Raw genomic sequence first — 26,677 nt, 5'->3', positions numbered from 1 at the left:
CCTTGCCTGGCTCTGTAGGGCCATCAGGTGTGCACAGCACTTCCTCCGCCCTTGCCTGGCTCTGTAGGGCCCCAGGGAAGGGCCCCTGGTGGCTGCTGAAGACCCTGGATCTTCAAACATCAGCCTGAGCTGAGTCACAGCTCAGCTCTCTGCCCCTTCGGCTCCCTCCAGGCAGCACTGCTGGGGTCCCACATAGCTCAGAGTGTTTCATACCCACCTTTGCCATGCAGCAGCAGAGATAAACCTCTTCTGCCCTCCTAAAATTGCCATCAGACCCAGGTCATCACTGCCTTTGCTCAGCAGCACTCCCATGACTAGTGCCACCATTCCCAAGGTGCTGGTGCAGCCTGGAAGCCGAGCTCCTGGATCAACACCCTCTTTGCTCAGCCATCTCAATATCCCAACCCTTTTAATGCTGCCCAAGGGCTCGCTGAGCCCTTCAGGAACAGTTCCAGATGGCTGAGGGCCCCTTTTGCCCTCCCCTTTTCCCACTGCTGTTGCAGGCCAGGGCCCTGGCCTTGGTCTGAGCCCAGGATGAGCTCAGTGCTGTCGGGATGCACGAGCCTCCTTCCCCCTGCAGCTGTGCAGCTGGAACAGCTGCTCCCTGCCTGGCTGGCTGCAGAGGGCTGGGAGCCCTTTTTTCTGCTCTTGCATAACCACGGCTGGATCAGCCAGAGCATCTCAGCAAAACCTTGGGGGACCCTGTGAGTAGGAAAGATTGTGCTGTTCTTTCCTAGGGGTGGAGACTCCGACTCGTATGAGATCATCAGCACCTTTCCCCAGAGGCTGTACACAGACAACTCCAGGAGCCTGCAGGAATGTGGGCTGATCCCCAATGCCTCCTTGTTGCTGAGGAGAAGAGACCCCTCCCAGCAAGAGGGACAGGGCTGCAAACACCGTAACAGCTCCTCATCCCAAGCTCTGCAAGGAGAAGGAGCTCCCTCTCACCTGTTATAACCTTCCCTGGCTGGGAAGAGGTTTTCTTTCCAGATTTAGTTTCCTTGTGCCATTACCTGGGATGGAGAAAAGCCTGGAGCAGTGGTTTGGCCTCTCCCTGTGGCAGAGGGTGCCAGGCCCACTCCTGCTGCCTCACAGTGGGTGCTATTCCCCAAGACAGGTGGGCTCCCAACCCAGAGACACTTCCATCAGCTCACACCGGGGGTCCAGCCCTGGTTCCTCATTTGTGTGGAGTTACACAGGCTGATCCCTGCCCAGGGGAGCCCGCCAGCTTCACGCTGGTACTGGGCTCGGGGACTGTATAGCAGCAGGACACACACACAGCTGGGGCACTTTGCTTTCCCCACACAGCTGGTCCCCACAGATTTCAACTGCACTGACAGCAGGGGGGAACAGGCTCAGTTCTACAGTCCCTGGTGAAGCTAAACCTGAAGGCCTTGAGCCATTGCAATGCTGGGACTGAGCCAGACTCGACTCAGCCGGGAGATCCTGCAACTGGGCTTCCTGTACGTGCACAGCTCCTTCCCTTGGACAGCCCCCAGCTCCAGCAGGGCCCAGGCTCCAGCCTGCCTGCACTTACCCGCCCTCCCTCCCTCCTCCTGCTCGAGCTGGATGCTGCAACAGGACACCGTGTCATTGGAGAAGAGCATAATCCCTCCGCGGCTTCTCCACGGAGCCCTGAATAAAGCATCTTCCTCCTTCCCCGTGGGCTGGGGCTGCACTTTGCAGGCCCTTTTCCCCTTCCCCAGCACATTCTTCCCATTCCAGCTGTGACAAGCTCGCACTTGACTCCCAGCTGACAACACTCCCACTCATTCGAGGCAGCGCCTTCTGGCAGGTTCCCTCTGAGCAGACCCAGCCCTCCTTAAAGGCTCCCAATGAAACCCTTTATTCCTGTTGCAGCTTCCACTTCCTTTAGATTCCAAAGGCACAGTTGCTGCGGAAGCTCAGAGTGCCCGGAGCTCTTCCCAGACCCCTGTGCTGGACCTGGACCCTGCACAGCTCAAATGCAGGAAGCAAACCAGCTGCTTCCACCAGCTTCCCGTGACCAGTGACTCAACCCACACAGCTCTCACTCAGCTTCCTCCTTTTTCCACCTGCAGTAGATCCAGAGGCAGCCTTTTCCTCTGCCCCTCTGTCTCCTGGTCTGTAACCAGCCAGGTAATCTTTGTGCCAGGGGGTTGTTTTTTGCTCACGTGTCTGGCTGAAGCTGTCCCTGCCTCGGGCTGTTGCTCTCACCACGCAGAGGAGAGGAATGTTTGAGTGAGGAACCTGTCACTACCACGCCGTGGGACATTCAGACAAGTCCTGTGAGCCTTTGATTAGCAGCATCAATCTAAGGTGTTAAGATCTTTGTGTCAGGCTGCAGCAGCAAGTACAACCGACTCGGCTCCCCAGAGCTGGAAATGACTCAGAATCATTACATAGGGTGATGTTTAACCTGTAGCCAAAATAAAACCAGATTTAAAAGAAACGAGGGAGCACCAACGTGAAAGGTACAGTAACATTTAATAGCATCTCGGAAGACAACAATGGTTATAAACTTGCTTTTTGGCAGGAAAACAAAATGCACTTGGTCCAGGATTGCAAAAAAGCCAACTCAAAGAGGAAAGATCAGACAGCTGGAGCATCAGCTGGTCTGGGGCAGCCCTGAGCCATTAATGCTCACGAGGGAGCCCTGGTCATGGTGGAGGGTGGCCAGAACAGCACAGATCTCACTTCCAGCCCCATCCATCCCCCCAGGCAGCACAGATGCCACAGATCCCAGCCTTCGCCTCCCAGCTCCTCCACGGTGGGTGGTCAGACCCCAACTCTGTGCAGTATTTTTGCATTAAATTAAGACAAACAAAAAAAATTTACTTAGTTGCCATAATGTCTACAGTCGAGATGAAAATGGGGAAAAAAGGAAAAAAAAAAAAAAAAGGAAGTGAGGCAGCGGAATTTACAATTTTAACAGCAATGAGGAGAAGTGGGAAGTAACATGCAGCCCTAAGCCCTTCCCTCCCGAGGCAGAGGAGGGGGCTGACGGCTGCCCCGCACTTCACACGCCCCAGAGGCTTTGCTGTTTACAGAGGCACTGGAAGCTGCGGTGAGCCAGGCCCGGCTCTGCTCACAGGCCATGCGCAGCGAGCGTCAGACTTTCTTTGGATCCCTCTGAGATGATATCGGGGTCAGGCAGGAGGGAATCGGAGGCAGCTGCAATGAGTTTTGGTCATGGGTTTGTTTGTTTCCCTGTGCCGGGAATACAGGTCGCGGTGCCAGGACAGCGCTGACAACCTGGAAGTGAAGGTGGTCGGAGATGAGGGTGCTCAGGAATGCAGGTAGAGTCCAGGAAGGGAGAGGAGTCAGGGCTCAGGCCAGCTTCAGGAACTCCTGCAGAGTGTTTTGCTCCACCGCTTCCACAAAGAGCTCGTAATCCTGCAGGGAAAAGCCACACGGTCGCTCACGAGGCAAGAGGGTCCCCTGAGAACGTGGCACAAACTGGTTCACAGCACAGGGACCAGTTGGTTGTGCCAAGGATGACAGAGCAAAGCAGGGATAGCGCCACACAGCACAGCCCACAGTCACCCAAAGACCCCTGCCCACATCCCCTTTTCCCCCCAAGGCATAGCACTCTAAATGGCCATGAATCCTGACAGCACCTTGTCTGTGCACCTCACGAGAAATAACTCACAGGGTGTCTTGACACCCTTTGTAGCAAAACCAAGGGGATGGGACTGTCACCCACCACCCAACCTCAGGGTACTGATCCCCAGCACAGAGCAGGAGCCTCACCCCACAGTACTGGTCTCCGTTGACGATCTGGGGTGGGATGGCTTTGGGGTTGCCTGCCTTTGCCCTCATCTCCTCCCGGAGAGCGTTGTCCTGGGAGATATCCACCAGCTCGTACTTGATGTTTTTCCCATCGAGGATTCTGGTTACTTCGCTCTGTTGGGATTTGATCTGGAGCCCGGGTGGGAAAGGCAGGTTAAGGGGAGATGGAAAAGGGCCCGGAGGGTGGGTGCAGGGTGGGTGCACACCCCAGCGCGCCAGCCACGCTCAGCACAGCGCTCACGGTGCAGACCCCACCTGGCCACGGGGGGGGGACGCCCATCAGGGAGGGATGAGTTTGGGGGATGAAGGAGCCGGTGCAGCGAGAGCCGGGGAGGGGACACCTGAGATAGGGCGAGGGGGGGGGTGTGTACTTCGCAGCTCCACGGAACAGAGACGCCCACCCCCGGGAAGAGGGGCCCCGCTTCACCCACCCCTGCCCGCGGGAGCCCGGGGGCCCCGCCGCCGCTCACCTCCCGGGAGCCGGTCACCGAGGTGCTGTAGACCTTGAGGGTGCTCATGGTGCGATCGCGGCCGCTCCCTGCGCTCAGCCCGGCGGAGGGAGGCTCGGCTGGGCTCGGCTGGGCGGGAGGGACCGAGGGAGGGCGGAGCGGGCGGCCCCGCCACCGCCCGGCATGTGACTGCGGGGGCCAATGGGGCCGGCGGGCACGGGCATGCGGGCTCTGCGGGGCCGGCCCGGGAGCCACCGCCCCTACCGGCACCGGGAACCGGGAACGGGAATGGGAACTCACCGCCACCGCCCCTACCGGCACCGGGAACGGGGAACGGGAATGGGAACTCACCGCCACCGCCCCTACCGGCACCGGGAACCGGGAACGGGAATGGGAACTCACCGCCACCGCCCCTACCGGGAACGGGAACGGGAATGGGAATGAGAACTCACCGCCCCCGCCCCCGGAAACCGGTACCAGGAATGGGGACTCACACCATCGCCCCCACCGGGTACCGGCCCGGGCACTGGCCCTGGGGAGCCACCGCCCCTACCAGGCATCGGCCACCGGCCCCGGGGAGCTCCCCCTTCCCCACGCTGCACAGCCTCACACGGGTGGGTCAGAGCAGCTTTATTTTATAATCAAAATATTCGGTACAAACAAGCAACAAGACACGGGCTGGTACAAACACACTGAGCCCAACGGGACCGGGCAGTGGGGAACTGGGGAGGGGGGACACACGCGGGACAAGGGGATGGGGCAGGAAGGTGGGACAGGGAGGGAACACCATCCTGCCCCCCCTGGCCTGGGGTGTTCAGTAGTGAAGGGTCCAAGATTTCCTGTGCACCAGCAGCAAAGGGCACTTGGGATCACCCTCTTAGCCAAATGAGCTCAGCTGTGCAGGAGGATGATGAGGGGACACGTCCCCATGGAGGGGAACACGCGACCAGGGCAGCCCAACTGCAGGCACATGGCCAAGGGTGATGCTCCAAAAGCATCAGCCGAGGTGGTTTCAGCCACAGTCTCATCTCACAACCAGCTCTGCAGGGGCAGAGGGCAAACATGTCCTCACACAGCACCTGGGAACTGGATCTTGCACCCCAAAGCAAAGGGGATGGTGCTCAACAGCACCCTGAGAACCTGCAGGAGACAGCAGAGCTCCCGGCAGACAGGACAAACGGCTTCAAGGAACAGCCTTGGAAATGTGCTCCCTCAGTACCTGGCACCAGCAGCCTGGGGACAGACACAGCCAGACACGTAACACACCAGATACAGGGAGAGCAGCTCAGGACAAACCAACCAATTTCGTTGCCACCATCACCCGTGGTGGCCAAACACTAAAAACAAAACAGATTTGGTCTTAAAAATTTAACACAAAGGAATAACAAAAAAGCATTTCTGCCACACCCAGGGCTCGCAGCCCCAACGTGAACCAAGAACAACCTAACAGCACAAGTTTCAGGAGGATTTTTCCCTGTTTAGTATCTTGCTCTTAAGCTGAACACAAACAAAGTTCCACCCTCAGCACCACAGCACTGTCACAAGCCAGGGCTCAGTACTGTAAAGCTGTCACTATGGTTTAGGGGGGTTGTGGTGCAGTGAAACTTATCCCTCACTGATTTATGTAGAAATCCCATTACTTGCAGAGGAGCAGGGCTACAACAAAGCTCGAGTGGCCACTGCCTTGCAGGAAGAGCTCTCTGTGTCATCCCCCCACATGAGGACCAGTATGGCTTTCTCTCAGTCAAGCAGCAGAGAGCCAAGCCAGAGGTGTGTCCCCAGGGGCACAGAGGCTCTTGGAAGCTCTGGCAGGGGCCAGAGACATTCAGGGCTCCCCAGGATTGTTTGGGATGGCTCTAAAAGGCTGTGAGAAGGAGCAGCAGCTCCTCACCTGCCAGCAGATGCATTAGGCACGAAGCACACTGGGGGCAGAGGGTTTCTCCAGCACATTAAGGCACTTCAGCATCAATCCATTTCCTCTACAGTCTCAATCACACCCAGCTCCCAGTGCTATTTTGGGGGGGGACAAAAGGCTTAAGGCTTCTGGGGTAACAGTGCCCAGGGAGAGCATTTCCAGAGTCTTTTAGTGTTGCTTTAATTTCCAGCTCATGCTGGTTACTGAAAGACTCTGGTTGCATTTACCTGAGGAAAGCAGGTCCTGCTCCATAAATCCAAGCCAGTAGCACCTCAGTGTAAATACCAGCAGTATACCTGGCACACCTGCCTGCCTACAAAATCCAGGTATCCTCTGAACACTCCAAGAATCCTCTGCTCTCACAAGTCACACAGGACCTGCACAGGGAAGTTATCAGAAATACCAGGGCATACATTTCCTTTTAGTGATGATTTTAACTGTCACATTTGCACGTTCAGCATTTGACATGCCCGGAAGGCAAGTCAGAATTCAATCTCCCAGCATCAGAGACCACACCAGCTCCAGCAAACACAGCATAAAACACATTCCACAAGATCAAAGCTACTGCAAAGCCCGACACTGAAGCCCTGAACGATTCCAGTCAGCAGCTGAACACTTCTGGCAACAAACCCCCTGATCCCTCACAGATCAGATAAGTCACATCTCTGGTACCCGAGCAGAGAGATGGTAAAGTGCTGAATAGGTTTAGGGTTGCAGGAGCTCAAGACTCCTGAGGGTTTCAAGTCTTCATGTCCTGTCTTACTTTGGGGAGTGCTCTTTACTGGGTGATGCAGTTGTCTCCCATATCCTGAGCATATCTGTCAGATATCGCAGTCCTTAACTCCTCCACCTCTTTGTGAAGCTGTTTTACCTCCACCACTTTCTTTGCAAGTCCATCAGGGCTCAGCAAGTCTTCCTTCTCCTTCACAGGGTGTTGCACAGCTGTGGAGTCAGAGAAGGGAGTTTCCTCACATGCAATTCTCACCAAGGATCACACACATTTGCAAGCTAGCCAGAAAAACCAATGCACGTTTGCAAAGGAGGTTCTACTTAACATTCAGTTATAACAGCATGCACCTTTAGAGCGAGCTAACCAGAGAGGGAGGGTTCAGAAAGCCCAGAAAGACAATTCCATGCTATATGTGAGTTATTTAACTGTGCCACAGCACAGGAACGGGGTTTGCTCTGCCACGACTCTCTACTTACAGTGAATGCCCAGGAGCAGAGAGAGGTTGGGGTCCTTGCCCTGAGCCCTCTGAGTGACAATGCTGTAGACAGACTGTAAATCCTGCAGACAGATGGCCAGCTCCCCATGCAGCTCCTGGGTGAGGCGGGCTGTGTCAGTGGGCAGGGGCTGGGCTGTCAGCTCGGCCTGGCGCAGCCGCTCCTGGAGCGTCAGGTTCTTCTCAATCAGATCCTGGTTCTGCACAGAGAGCTGGACACACGGACACGGCAGGTTAGTGGGCACCTGGGACAGAACTACCACACTTAGAGCATCTTAATGCAGCTGCTCCCTGATGAGAGCGCTGAGGGCAGGAACTGGTTTCCATCCAGCCCTCCAGACTGTCACCAGAGGGGCGTCAGTCCCACATGGGGTGAGAGTTTGGCTCTCCTGGCTCAGTCAGGAAGCACCCTGGGTCACTGCACCGTCCCTGCTGAGCCATGATGCAGCAAAATAAGCTTCTGGGAGGTTGTGCACCCCAACACTGGCCATCCCTTCCCTCCAGGGCTGCCGTTGTGCTTGGCTTCCTTTAGGCTTGAGAGCAGCCCAACTCGCAGCCCTGCTGCCCCCAGGTGGCAAGCTCGGCCTCCTCCACCACATCCCGAGCCCCAGCTCAAGTTCCCGAGGCAGAAACTGCCTTTTTCCTCCTGCATTTGAGCAGAGGAGAGCTCCTTTCAGAGTCCTGACAGGACAGTGGACCAGCAGGATGTAGATGTTGTGCTGCTGACTCCAAATTCAGGGCCAGGCTGAAAGACAATCCTCTGTTAATTCAGTGCCTTGTTCAGGCACTCCAAGCACTCCCTGACCTCTTTCACAGCAGCCCGGAGCTGCTGCAGTGCATTCTCCCTTCTCATTGCCTCTTCTTTCAGAGCTTGGCTTGTCCCTTCTTCCTGAGCCACCTGTTCTTCCAGGTTCTGGAAGAGATCATGGGAACACAGTAAGTCTAACTCATTTCACAGCAGATTCTCCAGTTCTAGGTCCCTCCCCAGTCACCTCTCACCTTTACTTGCAAGGATAACTGCTCCATCTTCTTCTGCTTTTTGTCCACGATCTGGAATCAAAAGCAGAGGCATCAGAACTGGCCACACAGAGCCAGCAGTACCACCAGGATTTCTCCTTCAGCAGGACAGCACCTCCTCTCTCTTTCCTGTCCATTTACTGCTTTAATCACTGCTGCTGTTAGGAGTGGACTTAGATTCCCTGATAAAAGGCACCATTAGATCTATCAGCTACAAACAGACCAGAGACGTTATATTCTTGTGGTTTTCCTCTCCCCTCTTCTGCATTCTGCAACTTCTCCCCAGCGTTGCTGTAGGACTGTGTGGTTTTCACACCACCAACAGCTTTTAGAACCCCACAGGCTGAATTCCAGGAACTGCTGCTTTAGTGCAGTTGTGACTGCAGAAGTCCCTGATTTCATTTGAGTGCCTGGTGTGACTCAGTGGAAGGAAAAATGTGTGATTCCTGACTGGGACAGCCCCTTACCTTCTTGAGGCAGTCGCATTCTTTCTTCAGAGAGTCATGTTCCATTTTCTTTCTCTCCCCATCCTGGGCAGTGGGTCCTCTCTCTGCATTCTTTACACACTGCTGCAGCTTATCCTGCAAGCTGAAGGTAGCAAAACACCATAGGGAAAAAACCAGCTTTGTTTAAGGTGTTTCTCTCACTTCAAGGAGGGAAATTATTTTCATATCAGATGTCGGTGTTGAACTATTTGCATCCCAGCTCACAAACTGCCAGGGCTGTGCTGGAAGGAGTCCTTGCCCCTGGACACAGCCCCACCTGTGACACTGGCCCATTTGCAGACACACAAGTAGGTCCATTTTGCAAGGAGTTACAGCTGAGAGCAACAACAAACCAGCTGAGGACACAAACCAACCCAGCTGACAAAACAGGGGCCTCCTTCTTCAGCCATGTGGGTCTGCTCCCACCCTCCACTGCTGGAAGGCAGGATTTGAACACGGTGTTTTGGCCAGCATTCAAAAATCATCACAAATCCACAGTGACCTGCTTCTGACAGGTGGGACAGTGGCTGTGCTGAAGCATCACTGTCCTTGTGCAGCAATTACTGCAGTGCCAAGATGAAGCTTATTCTAATCCTCCTCACTCTTACCTGCGCACAGTGGAAAGAAGCTCCATCTCCTTGTGTTTTTGGGTTTCCAGCTGCATCTCTTGCTCCCTCAGAGCAGCCTGGATGTCTCCAAGCTCTGTTTCCAGTGCCAGCACTGTTTCCTGCAGAGCAGTGCTCTTCAGTTCAGAATCCTTCAGCTGCAACAAAGGGGAGTAACTGCAGCTGTAGAAAAGTCACCTGAGAAAGAATGTGAAGAACCATCTTCACAACTCAGAGAAAGTTTTACCTTCTGACTCTGTTTCTGGTGCTCCTCAAGGGTGGGCAGATCAGCCAGGTATCGTTCCAGGGTCTCAATTCTCTGCTGTCTCTCTCTGCTCTGTTCAGATTCCTTCTGGCATTTCTTTTTAAGGTTACTAATGTGTTTGTCTCTTCCCTTTACCTGCAGGGGTAGTTATAGACAGGTTTAGTTCATATAATTTCTCATCTATTCTTCAGTCTTCTGTAAGGTCACTCATTTAGCTTTTTTGCACAGAACTCAACACCAAAATACAAGATCACCTGAACTCAGCAGCATTTCTGCTCATTTAGCTAAAGACACGCTCTTCTGGTTAAAAGAGGAGGTACTGAAATGCTTCTACCTGCAGGACAAAGGGCTTTTGCTTATAAACCAAAGTACTCTACAAGGAGATCAGAAAACACCTGCAGTTACAGACTGCCACAGAAAAGCTCCATCTCAGCACTACACTGACTTTTAGCTACTCTAAGAAACCACACCTTCCCATCTCTACAGCAAAGGGATCTTACCCTTTCTTCCTGTTTCTTTAACTCCTCTGCATGTTTCTGCACAGCTTCCTTCAGTGACTCCCGGGCCAGCTTCACATCCACCTCTGCAGCAGCCAGCTTCCTCTCCAGTTCAATGTTCTCCTTACTGAGGGACTCAGTCTTCTCTGTGAACTGTGCTCGAAGGAACGTGTTCTCCCTCTGCAGCTCCTGCAGGCAGAGACAGCCCCCAATTTGGTTGGTTACAAACTGGCACTCAGCAGCTGTGCTGTCCCAGAGCTGTGTCCTCATCCCTCCCAACTCCCAAACATCACTCAGCCCATCTCACACACTGCAGTGTCCAAAATAGCACTTGTCAGTGCTGCCAGGTGTTTGCATCACTAGCACAGCTTCTGAACAAGCTGTCATCCTTCAGGGCTGGAAATCTCAAGGGTCACTGAGGATCCCAGAGCTGATGAGTAATCAGGACCCCACACAAAGTATAATTTGACTCCTGCTCAGCAAACACTTAAGGAGAAGTGGGAGGGCCATTGGATTCAATACATGTTTCTTGCTGACACCTGTTGTAGCCCATTACCTGCATCCTAAGCATGTAGACATCTCCATAGGATGCTGGACAGCCCAGCAGGGCACTGTGAACCTGCAGCTCACTTTCCCGGACCTTCTGCTCCAACTGGGATATGTGCTGCCTCTGTCTGTAAAAAAAAACCCTGTTCTCAAACACACAGAAGAGAGCAGCCATGCAACGTGAACAGTGCCACCACAACACCACTGCTCCACACAGTGACAAGCAGAGGAGAAAGAACCCTTCAAAACCTTCCCCCAACAATGATTTTATAAAGCACACGACCCTTGCATGTTTTGGAGGCTGCAGCTTGGCTGTGGAACCTAGGAGTGAAATGAACAGACCCCTTATAAAACACAGAAAACCATAACCAAAATTAATTTAGCTGAACCCTTCAGGAACATCATCCTAATTCCAAGAGGAAGAGAGCTCAGGCTGTTCTCAAGGGTCGTTCTTTGCAATAAAAAAAGCTCAACTGGGTAAAAGGGACTCTGAGAAATGAGCTTTCCTTGGTACTTTCCAAACCCTTCTTTTCCAAAAGGAAATGTACTGGAGTCAAACCCTCACCTGTCAATGAGGAGCTCTTTCTCCTTGAGTAGGTTTTCATTGGAGTTCAGGATATTGATCCACTGGGCTGGGTCAGGTGGAGGCAGTGATGGAGAGTACATCGAGGAATGGGGGCAGGTGCCTCCATTTTGTAACTGCAGGAGGAAACAAAACAAGGAGGGAGAAGGTTTGTGCCCCACAGAGGTAACTGCAACATTGCTGGAGCTATTTTGCACACTGTGTGCTCATCTGCATGCCAGGACACGGCTATTTCAGTCTCTGTTGATGTCCAAGAACAAGTAACTTTGCCCAAGCACAACTGGAGATTAACAAATAATTTTAGATCGCTGTGCTAGCTCACTGGAAACAATTTGTCTCCATTAAGGTACAGCTGGTGGGAGGTGGTAAACAAACTGTTTCCACCTAATAAGCTGCAGTTAGTTTTGTGCATCTTTAGAAAAACAAAAAAAAGTTTTCCTTAACCCTAGATACAGAATAAAATTATTCTAGAGACTATTTAGAACCTCTTGGCATTCTTTTTCTCTGCAGTTTCTAGCAGATGGGGTATTTTACCTCTTGGTCTGGACTCTGGTGCAGCACTGTAACATAATCCAGAGCTGCTCTACATATGGAGCGTGTCAAATGACACCTGTGACACCACATGCTGTAAAAACAGATCATTAGGAGTCTTTCAGTGTCACACAGGGAGAAGCAGGAGACATTTTCCCCTTTGCTTCCTAACTCTAGCACAAGGATTCCTGACTAAAGGGTTTCAAACTGCCTTAGCCACACAAGCAGCTCCCCACCTGCATCTGCTCCACCTGCAGTCGCACTTTGTCCAGCTGCTGTTTCCAAGCATTGAGCTCACAGACCCCCTTGTGTGGGTGGAGGGTGCATCCTTCTGGCACCCATGCTCGGGATGGAGGAGTCACTACAGGCTTTGAGAAGAAATTGTTGGCCTGGAGTCCCGCTGGCATCGCTCTGCTCCCGCTCGGCCACGTCCCGTCCCGGGGCTCGCAGACTCCGTTGGGCCCTGCCCCTTGTTTGCTCTCTGGCAGCACCTTAAAACGGTCCTTCCCTGCCTCGGGGTTTGGACTGAGCTTCTGGAACCTGTGCTGAGGGTCAGCACACAAACTGTCCAGAAAGAGAGACTGGTTCAGGGTGCGCTCCATGGCAGGAGTGTCAAACTTCCAAGGGTCTTCTGTTCTCATGGCATCAGCAGCAGGAGGCCAGGGTTGCTCGAAGCCATTTTCCCCTGAAGCCCCGTAGAGCCGCAGGAGATCCCTGGGTGGCACCTGAGACGACTTCCCAGCGTTAAAATCCCCGTTCCTCGTGAGCCCTGAGTGTTCAGAGGCAGATCCTGGCACAGCAGACTTTGAAACGTGCTGGGAACAGCCCTGGTCTCCTCCAGAGCACAGCTTGGAGGGTGAGGCACCCAGCGTGGAAGGCATAACGTGGGCTGTTGGAATGGTCACCTGGGTTTTGATGGGGTGGAATGAGGAACCGTTACTGGAATTGCAAAAATCTAGGGGAGAAAAAAAAAAAAAAAAAAGAGTGATATTCTGATTACAATCCTGAAAATACACTCCTGCAGTGAACTTTCCAAAATAACTTTAAAACCAGTTCCTTTTCCCCTCAACATATCCTCCTAATCAGCAGCAGCAAGCCTCAAGCACACCTATGTTCCCCCTCTCTACATGTTTCAGGAACCTGATGACATTTTCCTACCACCACAAACCACAGGGAGAATCCAGGTTTAATCCAGTTCACATTTAGTCCTCATTTTTAAGCTTCTCTAGCATAATCTTAAATCAGTCAGGTTATCTTCCTACAGGTTTAGAAATCAAGTCCTTCACATCAAATAAAAAGGGTGAAACTTACTCAGTCGAACACTGAGACGGTGATTCTGCTCTGCCTGTCCCACTGCGACTCCAAACCATAACCAGAGCTAACAGGAGCCTTCCCTGAGCCCATGGTGAGCCTCAAACATAGCTGAGCCCGAGGGTCTGACCTTCCAGCTCCTCCAGGACGCTGCAGCAAAAGAGCCTGGAGCAATGGCTCTCACCTTATTGCCACAGGAAGCGAGGCAGAGCTCAGCGCACGCACCCCGCGAGCCCGTCCTGCCACAGGAGCACCAAACCTGGCTGCACACACAGGGGTTATTCTTAGCAACTCTCAGATTTCAATACAGCAACAGCAAGAGCTCAGAAAGGCAAACACGGAGTGTTCCCACTCCTTGTCCCGATACGTTCCGTATCACAGGAATTCCAGGGTTCTCCCAGGTGCACAGACTTGTTTTCCTCGTGCCTTTGGCCAAAGGCCCATCCCCACGTGATCTTCCTTCAATGCAACACCAGAACTGTAAGTCACCCTTCCACCTGTTTGCACCCTCCAAGCATTGCTACGTAAGGAATGAACATCAAAATTCAAATATGACCTAAATCAGGTTCTGCAAAGACCATCATCACACTGCAGGAAAACTATCCCAAGAAAGGCACTAGATCCTTCCATCAGAAGTGAGCAGTGAGGGGGAGAAGATCTCTTTGCCACTACTTGGCTGTGCCCTGGGACCTCCAGAGAACACCGTGCTACTGGACAGCCACAAGCATGTTCACCTTGGCAAAAGAAGAGACAGTACCATTTCCTTTTACAGCCCCTAAATTTATCCCCCGGTGTCACTGTCTGGAACTCAAGTTCCCTGACCCAAATGCCACATGCAGGTGCTGCAATGGGTTCCTTGAGTGTGCTAAGGGTCATCACAACAACATTTCTGACTAATGTACTGAGCTCAGAGTGCCTCAGCCAGTGGCCAGGGCTGCAGGTCAGCCTCGGCTCTTACAAACAAGGCTGTGACAACACCAGTGCTCACACGGGTCACTTCCTCAAGGGAAATTATCACTTCCCCTGCCTTCACCTGCAACTGGGTGTTTTATTACCCTGAGAGGCTTCATGGACACAAACACGTGCTCATTCCAGCAATATTTCCAACAGCCACACTTTCCAAAGCCTTCAATTTACCCACACATGATTAAGACCTACAGCTCATTCCAAAGGCTCAACGCAGCTTCCTTGAAACAGATGTGTGAAGTGTTTTAAAGCACACCACAAACTTCCTGACTGCTGAAAGGAGAATCAATGAAGATGAAAATACAGGTGGAAAGGATTGCTGGGAGGAGCAATTTCACAGAATGTGCCTCAGCTGAGGGCCAGGCTCTGAGTTCTTCAGTGAGAAGCACATGGCTAACACTGAAGAGACAAACAATTCTGTACAAAGAATAAATTATTATAAATTATTTCTTTAAGAAAAAAAAAACAAAATCACACAACAGACTTGCTGATAAATCACTTGTTGGTCAATATGAACCAGCAAATCCCCAGGGTGGCTCTCAGTCAGTTAAAACCACTGGAGGTAGATGATAAGCAAACTAGCTCAGAGAAACACCCAGTGCCTTCATCACTTGCTTATATTCCAAGCAACATATCCAAGGCACTGGATTTGAAACAGCCTCCAAACGTCATTAGAGGTTCTGCTCTCCACGTTTTACACTCTGGGAGCCCATGGGGACTGTCACCTTCTGTGCTGTCTGAGCAGGAGGTCCCAATGCCCCCATCCCCACTGTCGGCCACACTCGGACAGCGACTGACGCGGCTCTGGGACTTCACGGACAACGTGGGTGTTTTCCAGTCAGTCTCCAAGAACTTGCTCTTCTGACTAGTGCTGGGACCTGGAGAGATAAAAAAAGGGATATTTATGCTTCAGCCAACAGACTGAAAAACCTTTTAATACCATCGAGCCATATCTAATTACCAGCACTTCCAAACCCCAAACCGCTCCCTGCTTCACTCCCCGTGTTATTGCTAAATAAATCTCTTTTGCAAAAGGAAATGGCAGCAAGACCAGGGAAGTCAAATGATATCAACAGGAGACTGAAAATCAATCTTGTTATGGAAGTCAGAATGCAAGAGTAGTAAATTATATTCCCATTGATGAGTCTGATGATATCACACTTAGCTGATGCTCTAGTGCTCAGACTAAAAAGAGCAGCACAGCAGAACTGGCTAAATTAAAGATGCATTTTTTGCATTAACTACTAAGAACTCTCCCAGATTCATCAGTTATTGCTTAAGAGAGAAATTAATTATCAGATGATTCTCTGCCCTCGTGTACTTTTGCAGGAACAAGACTTCTCTGAACAAAAAGCTTCTGGTAAAGAATCTTCTCAGGGCCACGTGTCTGCTCAGAGAAGCTGAAACAGGATCCGACAGCAGCAGGGCTTTAGAGAAAGGACTGTCCTTACCCAATGGATTGTTCTGCTGGAGCCTCAGGTCTGCATCTCTCCCAGGAGCAGCCATCTCATCCATCCTGTGAACTGGATAAATAAATATAAATCATATTTTAAGTCAGTATAACCCAGACCCTGTTCCCAGTGACCAAACAAAGGGTACACACACATCAGAGTAACACAGTATCTTGTATTTAATTAGCATCTCCTGCCAAAAATATCTGTTTTTTTCTCTGCAGCAACAAAGGAAATACTTAACTTAAAAGAGGTTGTTTTTTTTCTTTATGCCTGAAAAACGAGGATAATTTTTGTTTGCACCATTCTCCACGCAGCAGCTCAGCAGCACCTTTCAACTGGTGCATGTGTTATCCTCATGGCAGGTATTTACAGAGCACCAGTCACCACGGTACCTACACACTGACTCTGTGTCTACAGAGACTACAAATTTATCTTTAAAAGTCTTAAGTCTCCACCAGATCATTTCTGCCCTCTGTAGAGGTCACTGAGCAACTACATGAGGAATAAAGTCCTTCAAAAAATCAGCCTTGCTGTTCCATGCATGGCAATTTTTATCTATCCAGAGCTTTGGGTTAATTTATCTATTTCTCTGAGTACTTCAGACAGTGAATTTCCCGTCTCTGATAACACAAGTGCAATTTACAGCTCCCAGGCTACACTGTGGAAATTCAAGGCCTCTCTCCACCCAGACTAAACCCTCAATTGGCAGCTCTTCCCAATTCTTGCTAAACTGATTCAAAGAGCTCAAAGAAGCCATTAATTCTTAGAGAACATACACATACAGATTTTACAACATAGGAGGGGCACTGGGAATATAACAGGATAATGAACCAGAAGCAGCATTCCACTCAGAGAAGAAATAAAACACTTCTAGGTAAATGTAGTGCTTGTCATAATTTAGGTACATTTAGGTAGAAATCAGTAAATTGGATGTATTTCTGAAATTCCCCAGTTTAAATCTCAGTCTCCAGCACTACAGCCAAGACAGTTCTAACAGAGAAATTCAAGCACGGGCTCTTGGAATAATAAAGAAATCCAAACAATCAGAGCATTCCCACCTCACTCAGCACCACCCTCCCGAAACCAGACGCAGACCCCCTTGGAGAGAACCCCCACCATCCCACAACCCCTCCCTTCCAGCAGCGGGTACAGGAGGTGGGAAGGGAGTGGTGGGAGGTGGGAAGGGAGTGAAACCACACGGAAGGGGAGGGCAGGTACACGGATGGATGTGAACCCGGGGTGGGGAAGAGGATGGGGAGAACAGGGATGGGGGTGGAGGGAGGAGAGAGGGGAAGGTGGGTGAGCTGGGGCGGGGCGAGGGACACAGGACCACACCTGGAAGGCAGAGGCTGAGCCTGAGGGGTGAGACCCTGGGGGCCAGGGGGGGTCAGGCCATGAGGAGCCGGTTCCCGAGGGCTTGAAGGGGTGGGTCCCTGGGGGTCCGGTCCCTGAGAGGGCGAGGGGAGTCAATCCGTAGGGAGCCGGTCCTTGAAGGGCTGTGAGGGGTCGGTCCCTGAGGGCGGGGGGGGGGGGGGGGGGTCCCCCCCGGGGGGCCCGGCCCCGAGGGGGGGGGAGGCCCCGGGGGGGGGGGGGCCAGCCCCTGAGGGGCCAGTTCTCGAAAGGCCGGGGGAGGCGGTGGGTCAGTCCCTGAGGAGCCGGGGAGCGGTGTCCCGGTGTCGGTGTCCCGGCGGTGATTCCCGGTGTCCCGGTCCCGCTCCCTCACCTGCCTCCGCCGCGCCGCGCGCCGCGACCGTTACCCCCGCCCGCCGGGGGAGGGGGGCGTGGCATGAGGGACGGGGCGGGGCCTCCTCACGGAGTGCAGCCAATCCAGCGCGCCGGCCCCTCCCCTGCCCGCCTCTCATTGGCTCACCCCGAATGCTGTCCCCGCCCACCCCCGCAGCGCCGCGGAGGGAGCGGGAGAAGAGTGTCCGCGGGCGGCACCCGTAGGGCGGGGGCTGAGGGAGAAGGGGGGGCTCAGGCTGAGGAAAAGCGGGACCGGGGCGCACCTTCGGGCTCTCTGCGACCCCCTGACAGGAGCGGGGAGCCAGGCGGGGACTCTGCTGGCAGGGGACAAGGGACAGGATGAGGGGGAGCGGCCTCAAGCTGCGCCAGGGGAGGTTCGTGTTGGATATTGGGAAAATTCCCCCATGGAAAGGGGTTGTCACCGCTTCCCAGGGCAGTGGTGGAGTCGCCATCCCTGGGAGCGTTCAAAAAACACGTGGATGTGGCAGCTGGGGACGTGGTTTAGTGGTGCTGTTCAGCTGGATGCCATGATCCCATTTCCAACTTAAACAATTCCACGATTTTACGGCTTCAACGCCGAGAAAAAAAACCAAAACAAAACAAAAAACCACGGCACGACTAGGGCCTGTCAACACAATTTATTTACATCACAAGAGCCCCCCCACCTTGGCACAGCACCACAGCCTGGGGCACGTCCCTCCAGGAACAGCCCTCCCCCCCTTTCCCTCTGCCAACCCAAAATGTCCTTGGGAAAAGTAAGACTCAAAAGTGTCCTTGGGAAAAGTAAGACTCAAAAGTGTCCTTGGGAAAAAGTAAAAGACTCGTCACAGCGACACCCCCACCCCGGGGAGGGAGGTGGATGCAGCAGAAGCCACTGTCTCTGAGCGATGAGCCTTCCAAAAATGTCCTCTGTCCCCCCGAGCTCTGCCAGCACCGACCCACGCCAGGTCCTGGTGGGATGTCAAGGTCCAGCCGCCTCTCCAGGGGGGTCCTGCTCGCCCCCGAGCCCCCCGTCGTGGCCCTGGCGCTGCCGCCCTGCCCACCCCTCCCGCAGCTCCTGGTACAGCTCCTGGTGCTCCTCCTTCCAGCGCCTGAAGGTGTCCGAGGTGAGCGAAGCCTCTCCCAGCAGCTGCTCCAGCGCCTCCAGCTCCGCCAGCTTCGCCTGCCCGGCACAAGGGGGAGGTTTTTGGGGCGGCCACCCGCGGGCAGGGGGGGTTTGGGGAGGGGAAATCGCGGGGCTAGGGGGGGTCCCACCTTGAGCGTGCTCTGCAGCGCCCGCACGGCGTGCACCCTCTCGTTGATGTGCGGGTTCTTGTTGCGCCGCAGGAAGGATTTTCGGCACTGCTCCTGCGTCAGGAACCGCCGCTGCCCGATGAGGGACACCCCTCCCTGGCTCAGGCACCGGATCAGGCTCTCCAGGTCCTCCCCGGCGGGGTCTGGGGGAGGGGAGGAGGGCACTGGAGCAGGAGGGGAGCCCCCAGACCCCACGGGGCTCCCCCCTGCGCGTGAGTGGGAGGAGGGAGTGCAGAATCGTGGAGAGGTTTGGAAGGGATCTGAAAGTTCGCCCAGTTCCAACCCCTTAGCACGGCAGGGACGCCTTCCACTATCCCGTGGTGCTCCAACCTGGCCTTGGACACTTCCAGGGATGGGGCAGCCACAGCTTCTCTGGGCAACCTGTGCCAGGGCCTCCCCAGCCTCACAGCAAAGAATTTCCTCTTGATATCCAATCTGAACCTACTCTTTCTAGTTTCCCCCTTGCCCTGTCACTCCATGCCCTTTTAAAAAACCCCTCTCCATCTTTCCTGTAGGCTTCCTTCACCCTGAGATGGTTCACACTCCAACACACCCCAGCTCGAGTTACCCCCCAGCACACACACAGAGAGAAAAGGGAGGCCCTGACTGTGATTAAAGGGTGCACACAAGGTGACAGAGTGACAGATGCCACCTCCAGCACCTACCCATGGGGGAGCAGGGCCGGGGGCTGCCCTGGGGGCTGCTGGACTCGCCGCTGGCCGGGGAGAGCTGGGCTTTGTCCGGCGGGTTCTGCAGCCTCTTCCTCGGCTGGGGGAGAGATGAGGCAGGAGGTGAGATGAGGAATCTCTGTCCCCTGCCCAGGATGTCCCCCAGGGCCACTCACCGAGTCACATCCGTGCCTGGGGGACTCGTCATCAGGGTCCTCAGCCTCTGTCTCGCTGTAGCAGTCTGGGGAGGGCAGTGGGAGTGGGAAGATTCCCCCCTCAGGGCTGAGCATCATCCCAAGCCCCTCTCAGGGGGAGTTTTCTCACATTCCCACAAATTCTCACATTCTCACAGGCAAAGCTCCCAGCAGTCCCACACAGGGGATGTGGCACCAGGCACAGCTGCTCCACCAGGACCTCCAGGTCTCCCCAGGGTCCCCATCTCCCACTGACCCCACCCCCAGGTCCCCTCAGGGTCCCCATCTCCCACTGACCCCACCTCCCACCCCGGAGAAGGGCTCATTACCTTCCTCCTTGTCTGGGACTGACTGGTGGGCGAGTGTGTACTTTGTTTTGGCTGTTATGAGCCGACTGACCCACCTAGGGAGGGAAAGGACAGACAGACAGGCAGAGGAGGGTCCTGGCCAGCCCAGGAGTAGCAGGACTGGCACTGACCAGCACCGGTGGGTGTGTTACTCACATGCTCAGGTCAGCCAAGGTTTCGGCAGCAAAGACAAAGGGCTTGTACTTCTGGTGGCACAGCTGGAACACACTGAGGACAAGCAGGTGGCTGCTGTGGTGACACAGAACCAACCACAAGCCCCCTCCAGCCTCCTCATTCCAATCCAGCCCAGGGGTCTGGGCTTCTCCCTGCCCTGGGAGATGTCCTTGGCCTCATCCCAGGTAATACCAGGAGCACAGTGCACGTCTTGCTCAGTGCAGACAGAATATTGCAAACCCCCTGGGGACTCCACCAGCCCCTTGGAGCCCCCACCAGCCCTACAAGGACCCCACCAGGCCCATGGGGACCCCACCAACCCTGTAGGGACCTCACCACCACATGAAGGTCCCACCAGCCCTGTGGGGACCCCACAGCCCTACAGGGACCCCATGAGGCCCATGGGGACACCAGCAAATCCATGGGGACCTCTGAAGCTCTGAGAGGACCCCAGCAGCCCCATGGGGACCCCACAAGCCCCATGGGGACATGCAGGTGGTACCCAGCAGGATTCATCAGCACGTGCCCAGCATCCCCCCCCCTTCCACCACCAGCTGGGAGGTGAGACAGACCCCACTCACTATTTCTTCTTCTGCTCCCTCGTGCTCTCCAGGTCATAGGTGGCCACATTGATGAGTCCTGCAGCCTTCTCATCCTGTGAGGAATGGGGACAGTGTGTCCAACACCACCACCTTGGGAAATCCCAGCTGCCCAGGTGGGAATGGGGGGATTAGGGCACCCAGTGGCCCCCACTCACGTTGGGGTGGTTGTACCAGTAGAGCGTGTGGCCCTTCAGCACGAACCAGCACCGCTTCCACTTCTGGGCCATGAATCCCACGTGGTCCTTCTTCTTGAGGAGCCACCCATCGCAGTCCACCCGGCCCAGGTCCCGGCACGAGACCCGCCGGCGGCTCAGCCTGGTCGCCACTCCTGCCACCGGGGGGGGTGTCAAGGCAGGGGAGGGGGAGCAGAGCCCCCCTCCCCAGGGGAGCCCCCAGCCCCCTTCACCCCAGCCTGGCAGGGTCCTGCTCACCTTTTGGTCTGCGTCCTCTCTGGGGGCTGCCCTGGATGGGGAGATGGAGATGAGCATTTAGGGATGACATAAGGGGGGGTGAGGGCAGGGCAGCGTTAGCTGAGCCCCCCCAGCAGCACACACAGCCCTCAGGGACCCCCTTAGGGACCCCCAACTTGCACACACACAGTGAGCCCAGAGGGGAGCTCAGAGAGGAACCCATCCTGGCACAGGCGTTTTGACTCCACCACAGACAGGACACAAAGTCCTGTGTCGTCCCCCCACTCTGACACCCTCCCAGTGTCCCCCCCCCAGCTCTCACCTCCCCAGGGAGCTGGCAGGGCTCTGCACCCCCAGCCCCCGTGGTGGGGGCTGCCGTGGGGCTCAGCTCTGTGCTGCAGGGTCTGGTGGCAGCAGAGATGCCCGGAGAGTTTGGGATGCCCGGTGGGGTGCCCAGTGGGGTGTCCAAGGGGGTGTCCAAGGGGGTGCCACTCTCCCACTCCTCCTCCTCTGCAGCACCTGCGAACAGCGAGCGGGGCTGCAGCCTCCTGTCCTGGGAGAAGACATCTCTGTCCCCGCCTCTTCTCCCGTCCTACCCCGTCCGGACAGTCCCGGCAGCTCCTCCACGGCCGCCCCGGGCAGCCTCAGGTCCTGCTCGTCCTCTTCCTCCTCCTCGTCAGTGACGGGATCCGGCGCTGAGTCCGGCCCTGAGTCCAAGTCGGCACCAACGCTGGAGGAACACGGGATTCCTGAGCCACAAACCTCTTTGACGTCTGCAGGGATCCCACTGTCGGCCTCTGGGTGGGGCACCCGCGGTTCTCCCCGCGCGAGGAGTGGGGCTGGAGGGGACGCGGTGGTGGGGGCTCAGCACCAGCTCCGCCAGACCTCCGCGGTCCCCAGCAGGGTGGGAGCCCGGCCGGTGGCTCCTGCCCGCGCTGCCGTTGGCTCCCCGCACGCCTTTCCATTCCGGGAGAGGAGAAGGGTCATGTCTAAATATAGTTTCAACCCCACTAAAACGTTACCAAGTGAATGAATTACAAACACAACCCACTTTTTTTTTTTTTTCCGTTCCTTAAGGCTACTGGGCAGCTCCCCAGGCAGCTGCTGCGCCGCTGGGACTTCTCCGCCCCCAAAAAAGAGCTGGGAAGGGGCCTCGGGGGCATCCAAACAGCTCCTTGCTGGCCGGATTGGGGGTGCTGGGGTGTCGGGATGGGGCTCACCTGGAGGTCAGGGACACGGGGCTGCCTGGGCATTCGCCACTCCTGGTGCCGGGGGAATCCGCAGCATCCGAAAATGCTCCTGGGAGCTGTGGATGGAGTGTCAGGGACAGCCCCACCCCACCACGGACCCCAGAGCTTTAGGGATCAGCAGTGTGATGGGAAATGCCTGGCTCTGAGCGTCTCTACCTGGTTCCCAGCACGTCCCAGTGAAGCACTTGGGATGAACTGGGAGCACCGGGATCACTCACTTGCTGTCTGGGAGAGGGGGGTGAGCCGTGCAGGTCAAGGGGGATCTTCTTCAGCACCAGTGTCACCTCGTTTGCCTTCTCCAGCAGCTTCTTCTCCAGGTTGATGCGTGTCCAACCCACCTGCACAGCCCCACAATGAGCTGTGGCACATGGCCCTGGCCCCATGGCTGCTGCATCCCCCAAACCCTCCCCAGATACAGATCCCACATCCCCCAATCCCCCAGCGGTGGCTCCTGTGTCCCTCAGACCATTCCCAGCCATGGGTCCTGCTTTTTGCAGATCTCAACTCCTATATCCCCCCAAGCTACAGTCCCCCTAGAGTCCTCCCAGTCACAGGTCCCATGTCCCCCTAAAATCCTCCCGGCTGCATGTCCTGTGTGCACCCAAAATCCTCTCAGCTGCGCTCCCCATATTCCCCCAGCCCTCCCGGCCTTGCAGCTCCCTGTCCATGACTTCCCTGCCAAAAACCAGCCCTGTCCCCTCCAACTCACCACGACCTGCTCATTGACCTGCACGATCTCGTCCCCGGGCAGGATGTGCCCCCCGTGGGCAGCCAGGGCCTGGGCAGAGGCAGGGTGGGAGTGGGGTGCCCAGTCCCGGGTTCCCACCCCCTCTTCCCAAGCTAATCCACACTCAGGATCTCTCCCGGATGGGGAGAACCGGGGAGGGATTAACCATTAACCCGACCTTTCGTGGCAGTGGCCAGAGCTGCCCAGGTGGGATCGGGGTGCAGAGGGGGCTCCCCCCATGCCCAGGCTGTGCTCACTCATGAGATGAGTTGCACAGTCTCAGCTGCAGGCAGCCCCCCCAGCTCTGGGTCGGGATGTGGATTAAGGCCCTAAGAGGACCCCATAGACTGGAGGAATTCCCCATGGCAGGTGCTAAAAGGGACAGGGTGGCACTTGGGGGGGGTGACAGACAGGGAGGGGCAGCCCCTCGCTCACCTCCGAGCTGGTGGCAGACACAAAGTGCAGGCAGGAGCTGGTGGAGGTGATCTCAAAGCCCTGAGGGGGGACAGGAAGGGGGTTTGAGCAGGGATCTAGGGGGTCCAAGGCAGTGGGGGGGTGCTGGGGTGGTGGGGACTCACCAGCGGGGTGGTGATGATTGTCAGGGGGTCAGAGGGTGGCACTGAGGTGTCAGGGGACACTGGGGGGCTCCCCCATGGGCTGAGGGGCAGCGTTGGCGAGTCAGGGGATGTTGGGGGGCTCTGCCACAGGCCTGGGGGCAGCGATGGGGTGCTGGGGGACCTCGGGGGGCTGCTCCTTGGGCCAGGGGGCAGCGCCAGCCCCACCTCCTGCAGCACAGCCCTGCGGTCCAGCAGTGCCGGGGGGCTGCAGCCCACGATGCTCTCGCAGATGCCCACGATGTGCTGGCACTGTGGGTGACAGTGGGGGGCTCAGATGGGCCCTGGCAGCCCCCCCATGCCTGCCACCCCCTCCTCACCCACAGCACTTACGATCTGCAGGATCTGTCTGTCCCTCTCAGCTGCGGGACAATCCTGGGGGAACAAGATGTGGGGATGAGGGGGAAGGGATGGGTCCATCCCAGCTGGGGGAATCCCATGGGGAACCCCCCTTGCACCAGATCTCCTCTCACCCCACCTCCAGCCCGGCAAAGCTCTGGGGGGACAGGAGAGCTGCTAGCTGGCTCCCCAACCCCGATGGGTGCCCATCACCCACCGCCTGCAGCGTCTCTGCCAGCTGGGCACACAGCAGGACGATGTCCTGGCTGGCTGAGAAGTCATTGAGGGTGGAGAAGAGGTACCTGGAGGGGGACACAGAGCTCAGCCCCTGGTGTTGCGGTCACCCAGCACCCAGAGGGGCCCTCACTTGCCCCGGACCTGTTGAGCCAGGAGAAGAGTCCCTTGGCAGCCCCGACCAGGTCGATGACTCGGGCCAGGAGGGTGAGGGAGGGCAGCTGGGGGGCATCCCCTGCCGACAGCCCTCCCAGCACCAGGCTCTGGATGCCCTGTGCCAGCTCCTGCAGCCTCTCTGTCAGGGTCCGCAGGCTGGTGCTCGCCAGCCCTGCATCCTGGGGGGGACATGGATGCCAGGAGATAGGGGGGGCAGTGGGGATCTCAGGGGTGCCTCCATGTTCCCACCTTCACTCAGCCCTGATTCCCAGCTCCAACCAGCACAGAGTGCCCCCACATCCCTCCACCACCGAGTTCAAGGTGCCCCAGTGTCCCCGCTTTCACCCAGCCCAGGGTGACCCCACATCCCCCTTCTCCAGCCCAGGATGCCCCCATGTCCTCCCCTCTATCCAGCCCAGGGTCCCCCCATATTCTCTCTCCAACGAGTCCAGGGTGTCCCCACCTTCACCCAGTGCAAGATGACCCCATGTCCTCCCTTCCACCCAGCCCAGGGTGCCCCCAAATTCCCCCTTCCTCTCTGGTTTCCCCACAGCCCCTGGGGGTCCCTGCACTCACCAGCTCACGGAGCTGCTCCACAGCCTCCAGCAGCAGCTCCTGGTGCCCCAGGGGCCACACACCCAGTGCCTCCAGGACCTCCACATCCAGCCCCAGCAGGTCAGGCCCTGCCAGCTCCCAGGCCTCGAAGGGGTACCCCTGCACCGCTGCATCCAGCCCTGCCACAGACCAGCACCCCCCCCCCGCCGGCTGGGTGACCCCAGGGCATGACACCTGGCTGATGGCACAGCCCTCTTCATGCAACGAGTTCACCCAGTCACAGCCTAAACGGTGGGCACGGCCAGACCCCCACCCCATCCACAGCAAGATCCAGGGAAAACGCCCCCTCTCAGGGAGAAGAGACGAGGGATGAGAAGCGCTGCCACCCCCCCCAGCCACACCAACCCACCCACATGTCACCAATCTGGGGACACCCCACCCCAGAGCCAGCAGTGGGGTGTCCCCTGGGCTGGGGAGGGGCAGGCGTGGGGGGGTGAGTCTCACCTCGGAGCCAGGCGGCCACCTCTGCGGGGCCCCAGGAGCCCACGGGCTCCATGGCGGCGGGGCCGGAACGGGCGGCGGGAGCCGGGAGCGGGAGCTGGGAGCGGCTCCCACCTGTGCCGGGAGCGGGAGCCCCATTGGAGCGCCCGGGTGCCGCTCACCTGCCCAGCGCCATCCCACGGGGCGAGGCCCCACGGCGCGCCCTAGGTGAGTCACGGCGGGATGGGGACGGTGACGCGCGGCCGCTGGAACCCCCCCTGGAAAATGGGGCTGCTGGAACCCTCCTGGAAATGGCACACGGTGTGTTTTACCCCCCCAAAACCGCTGTGTGCAGTGAAGGCTGAGGCCCAACAGCACTCGTGACACTAGTCACCCCAGCTGCCCTGTTTGGACAAACAGACACCCCCCCAGAAGAGCCTAAGGGAGCCTCTGCTCAGCCCCCTCCCCACCGGTGTCCCCGCTGGTCCCTGGCCGGGTGAAGCCAGGGGTGACACCCGGCTCGTGGGAGAGCCCTCTCCATGCAATGAGTTTGCCTGGTCTCAGCCTAAATGGTGGTGATGACCAGACTCCCACACCACCCTCAACGAGATCCAAGGAATGACGCCCTCCCAGCGAGAAGAGACGAGGGATGGGAAGTTTTTGGGGCGTCACCCCCCGCCCAAGGCACATTCACACCCCTTCCTTTGCAAGGGAGGGGAATTGAGGCAAGGGGCAGCCCCCACACAGGCCTGCAGAGCCCCATGGCTGAGCCCGGCTCTTCAGCCCCTCCAGACGTGTCCTGGGCTGGCTCCGGCCCCCCCGCCAGCGCCTGGGCTCCCAAACCCCCCCGCCCTGCGTGTGCGCTCGGGGGAGCAGCGGGCGCTGATCGCGGCTGACAGCGGCTCTGTGCTCGCCCGGTGCCGCCCTTCCCGAGGGGGCCGGCGGGCAGGACACAGGCACGGACCCCTCGCCGTGCTCAGGGCAGGGGTCCCCGTGTTGGGGGGGTCCCAGCCCCGCCGCCACCCCACGGGGCCTGATCCTGCTGCTCCCCACCGCGCCATGATCATCCGCCCCAAGCGCTTGACCCCGGGGTACTTCCGTCTGCTCCAGGTAAGGGGGCCAGCAGGGTTGGGGGCAGCCCGTGGGGACCCCTGGGATGGTGCCCGTGTCACCCACCGGGCCTGCTGGCCACGGGAGCCATGCCCAGCTCCATCCCAGCTCCGCGTTAGCAGCGAGGGTGCTGCCAGCGGAGTCCCTCAAGTGCCGCTCAGAG

At 56.7% G+C, this 26,677-nt stretch overlaps 3 protein-coding genes across 8 annotated transcripts in view; 1 reads left to right on the top strand and 2 right to left on the bottom strand.

Moving 5' to 3' along the window:
• Positions 1 to 1,279, top strand: part of UBXN11 (UBX domain protein 11) — a 10,511-nt gene extending 9,232 nt beyond the window's left edge. For all 3 annotated transcript variants that reach the window (XM_027661252.1, XM_027661251.1, XM_027661253.1), the window contains one exon: positions 738 to 1,279. In XM_027661252.1, coding sequence (XP_027517053.1) covers positions 738 to 957 — 220 coding nt within the window. In that variant the 3' untranslated portion in view covers positions 958 to 1,279. The remainder of the gene's footprint in view (positions 1 to 737) is intronic.
• Positions 1,280 to 2,447: 1,168 nt separating this feature from the next.
• SH3BGRL3 (SH3 domain binding glutamate rich protein like 3) lies at positions 2,448 to 4,459 on the bottom strand. Its single transcript, XM_027661254.1, is given in 4 exon segments — positions 2,448 to 3,375; positions 3,733 to 3,900; positions 4,242 to 4,379; positions 4,382 to 4,459. Coding segments are annotated over 4 exon segments (435 nt in total). The 5' UTR covers positions 4,445 to 4,459; the 3' UTR covers positions 2,448 to 3,309.
• A 374-nt stretch (positions 4,460 to 4,833) lies between these two features.
• Positions 4,834 to 25,493, bottom strand: CEP85 (centrosomal protein 85). Of its 4 annotated transcripts, XM_027661164.1 has the most exons (31): positions 25,429 to 25,493; positions 24,946 to 25,103; positions 24,358 to 24,548; positions 24,197 to 24,281; positions 23,974 to 24,015; positions 23,605 to 23,892; positions 23,420 to 23,521; positions 23,009 to 23,077; positions 22,518 to 22,637; positions 22,270 to 22,355; positions 21,646 to 21,779; positions 21,372 to 21,568; positions 21,071 to 21,101; positions 20,795 to 20,967; positions 20,619 to 20,692; positions 20,020 to 20,091; positions 19,846 to 19,919; positions 19,499 to 19,563; positions 19,364 to 19,422; positions 14,890 to 15,029; positions 12,124 to 12,842; positions 11,339 to 11,472; positions 10,784 to 10,901; positions 10,231 to 10,416; positions 9,713 to 9,865; positions 9,469 to 9,623; positions 8,843 to 8,963; positions 8,358 to 8,408; positions 8,164 to 8,271; positions 7,342 to 7,570; positions 4,834 to 7,077 (listed from the first exon to the last, which is right to left on the bottom strand). In XM_027661164.1, exons 1-31 carry the CDS (start codon positions 25,478 to 25,480, stop codon positions 6,914 to 6,916), a joined length of 4,350 nt encoding a protein of 1,449 aa, XP_027516965.1. In that variant the 5' UTR covers positions 25,481 to 25,493; the 3' UTR covers positions 4,834 to 6,913. The 4 variants fall into 4 exon arrangements, with proteins under 4 accessions (XP_027516965.1, XP_027516967.1, XP_027516969.1 ...); XM_027661166.1 differs by lacking the exons at positions 19,364 to 19,422; positions 19,499 to 19,563; positions 19,846 to 19,919; ... (14 more) ...; positions 24,946 to 25,103; positions 25,429 to 25,493 and adding exons at positions 15,616 to 15,687; positions 17,342 to 17,378 and having other exon boundaries at positions 14,890 to 15,042; XM_027661168.1 differs by lacking the exons at positions 14,890 to 15,029; positions 19,364 to 19,422; positions 19,499 to 19,563; ... (15 more) ...; positions 24,946 to 25,103; positions 25,429 to 25,493 and adding an exon at positions 13,383 to 13,701.
• Between the last annotated feature and the right edge of the window lie 1,184 nt (positions 25,494 to 26,677).

This window comes from Corapipo altera, unplaced genomic scaffold, assembly GCF_003945725.1.
Source record: "Corapipo altera isolate COAL_440 unplaced genomic scaffold, ASM394572v1 201, whole genome shotgun sequence".
NCBI lineage: Eukaryota > Metazoa > Chordata > Aves > Passeriformes > Pipridae > Corapipo > Corapipo altera.
The sequence above is the reverse complement of the archived record's forward strand: the minus strand, read 5'-3'. Positions and strand labels throughout refer to the sequence as shown.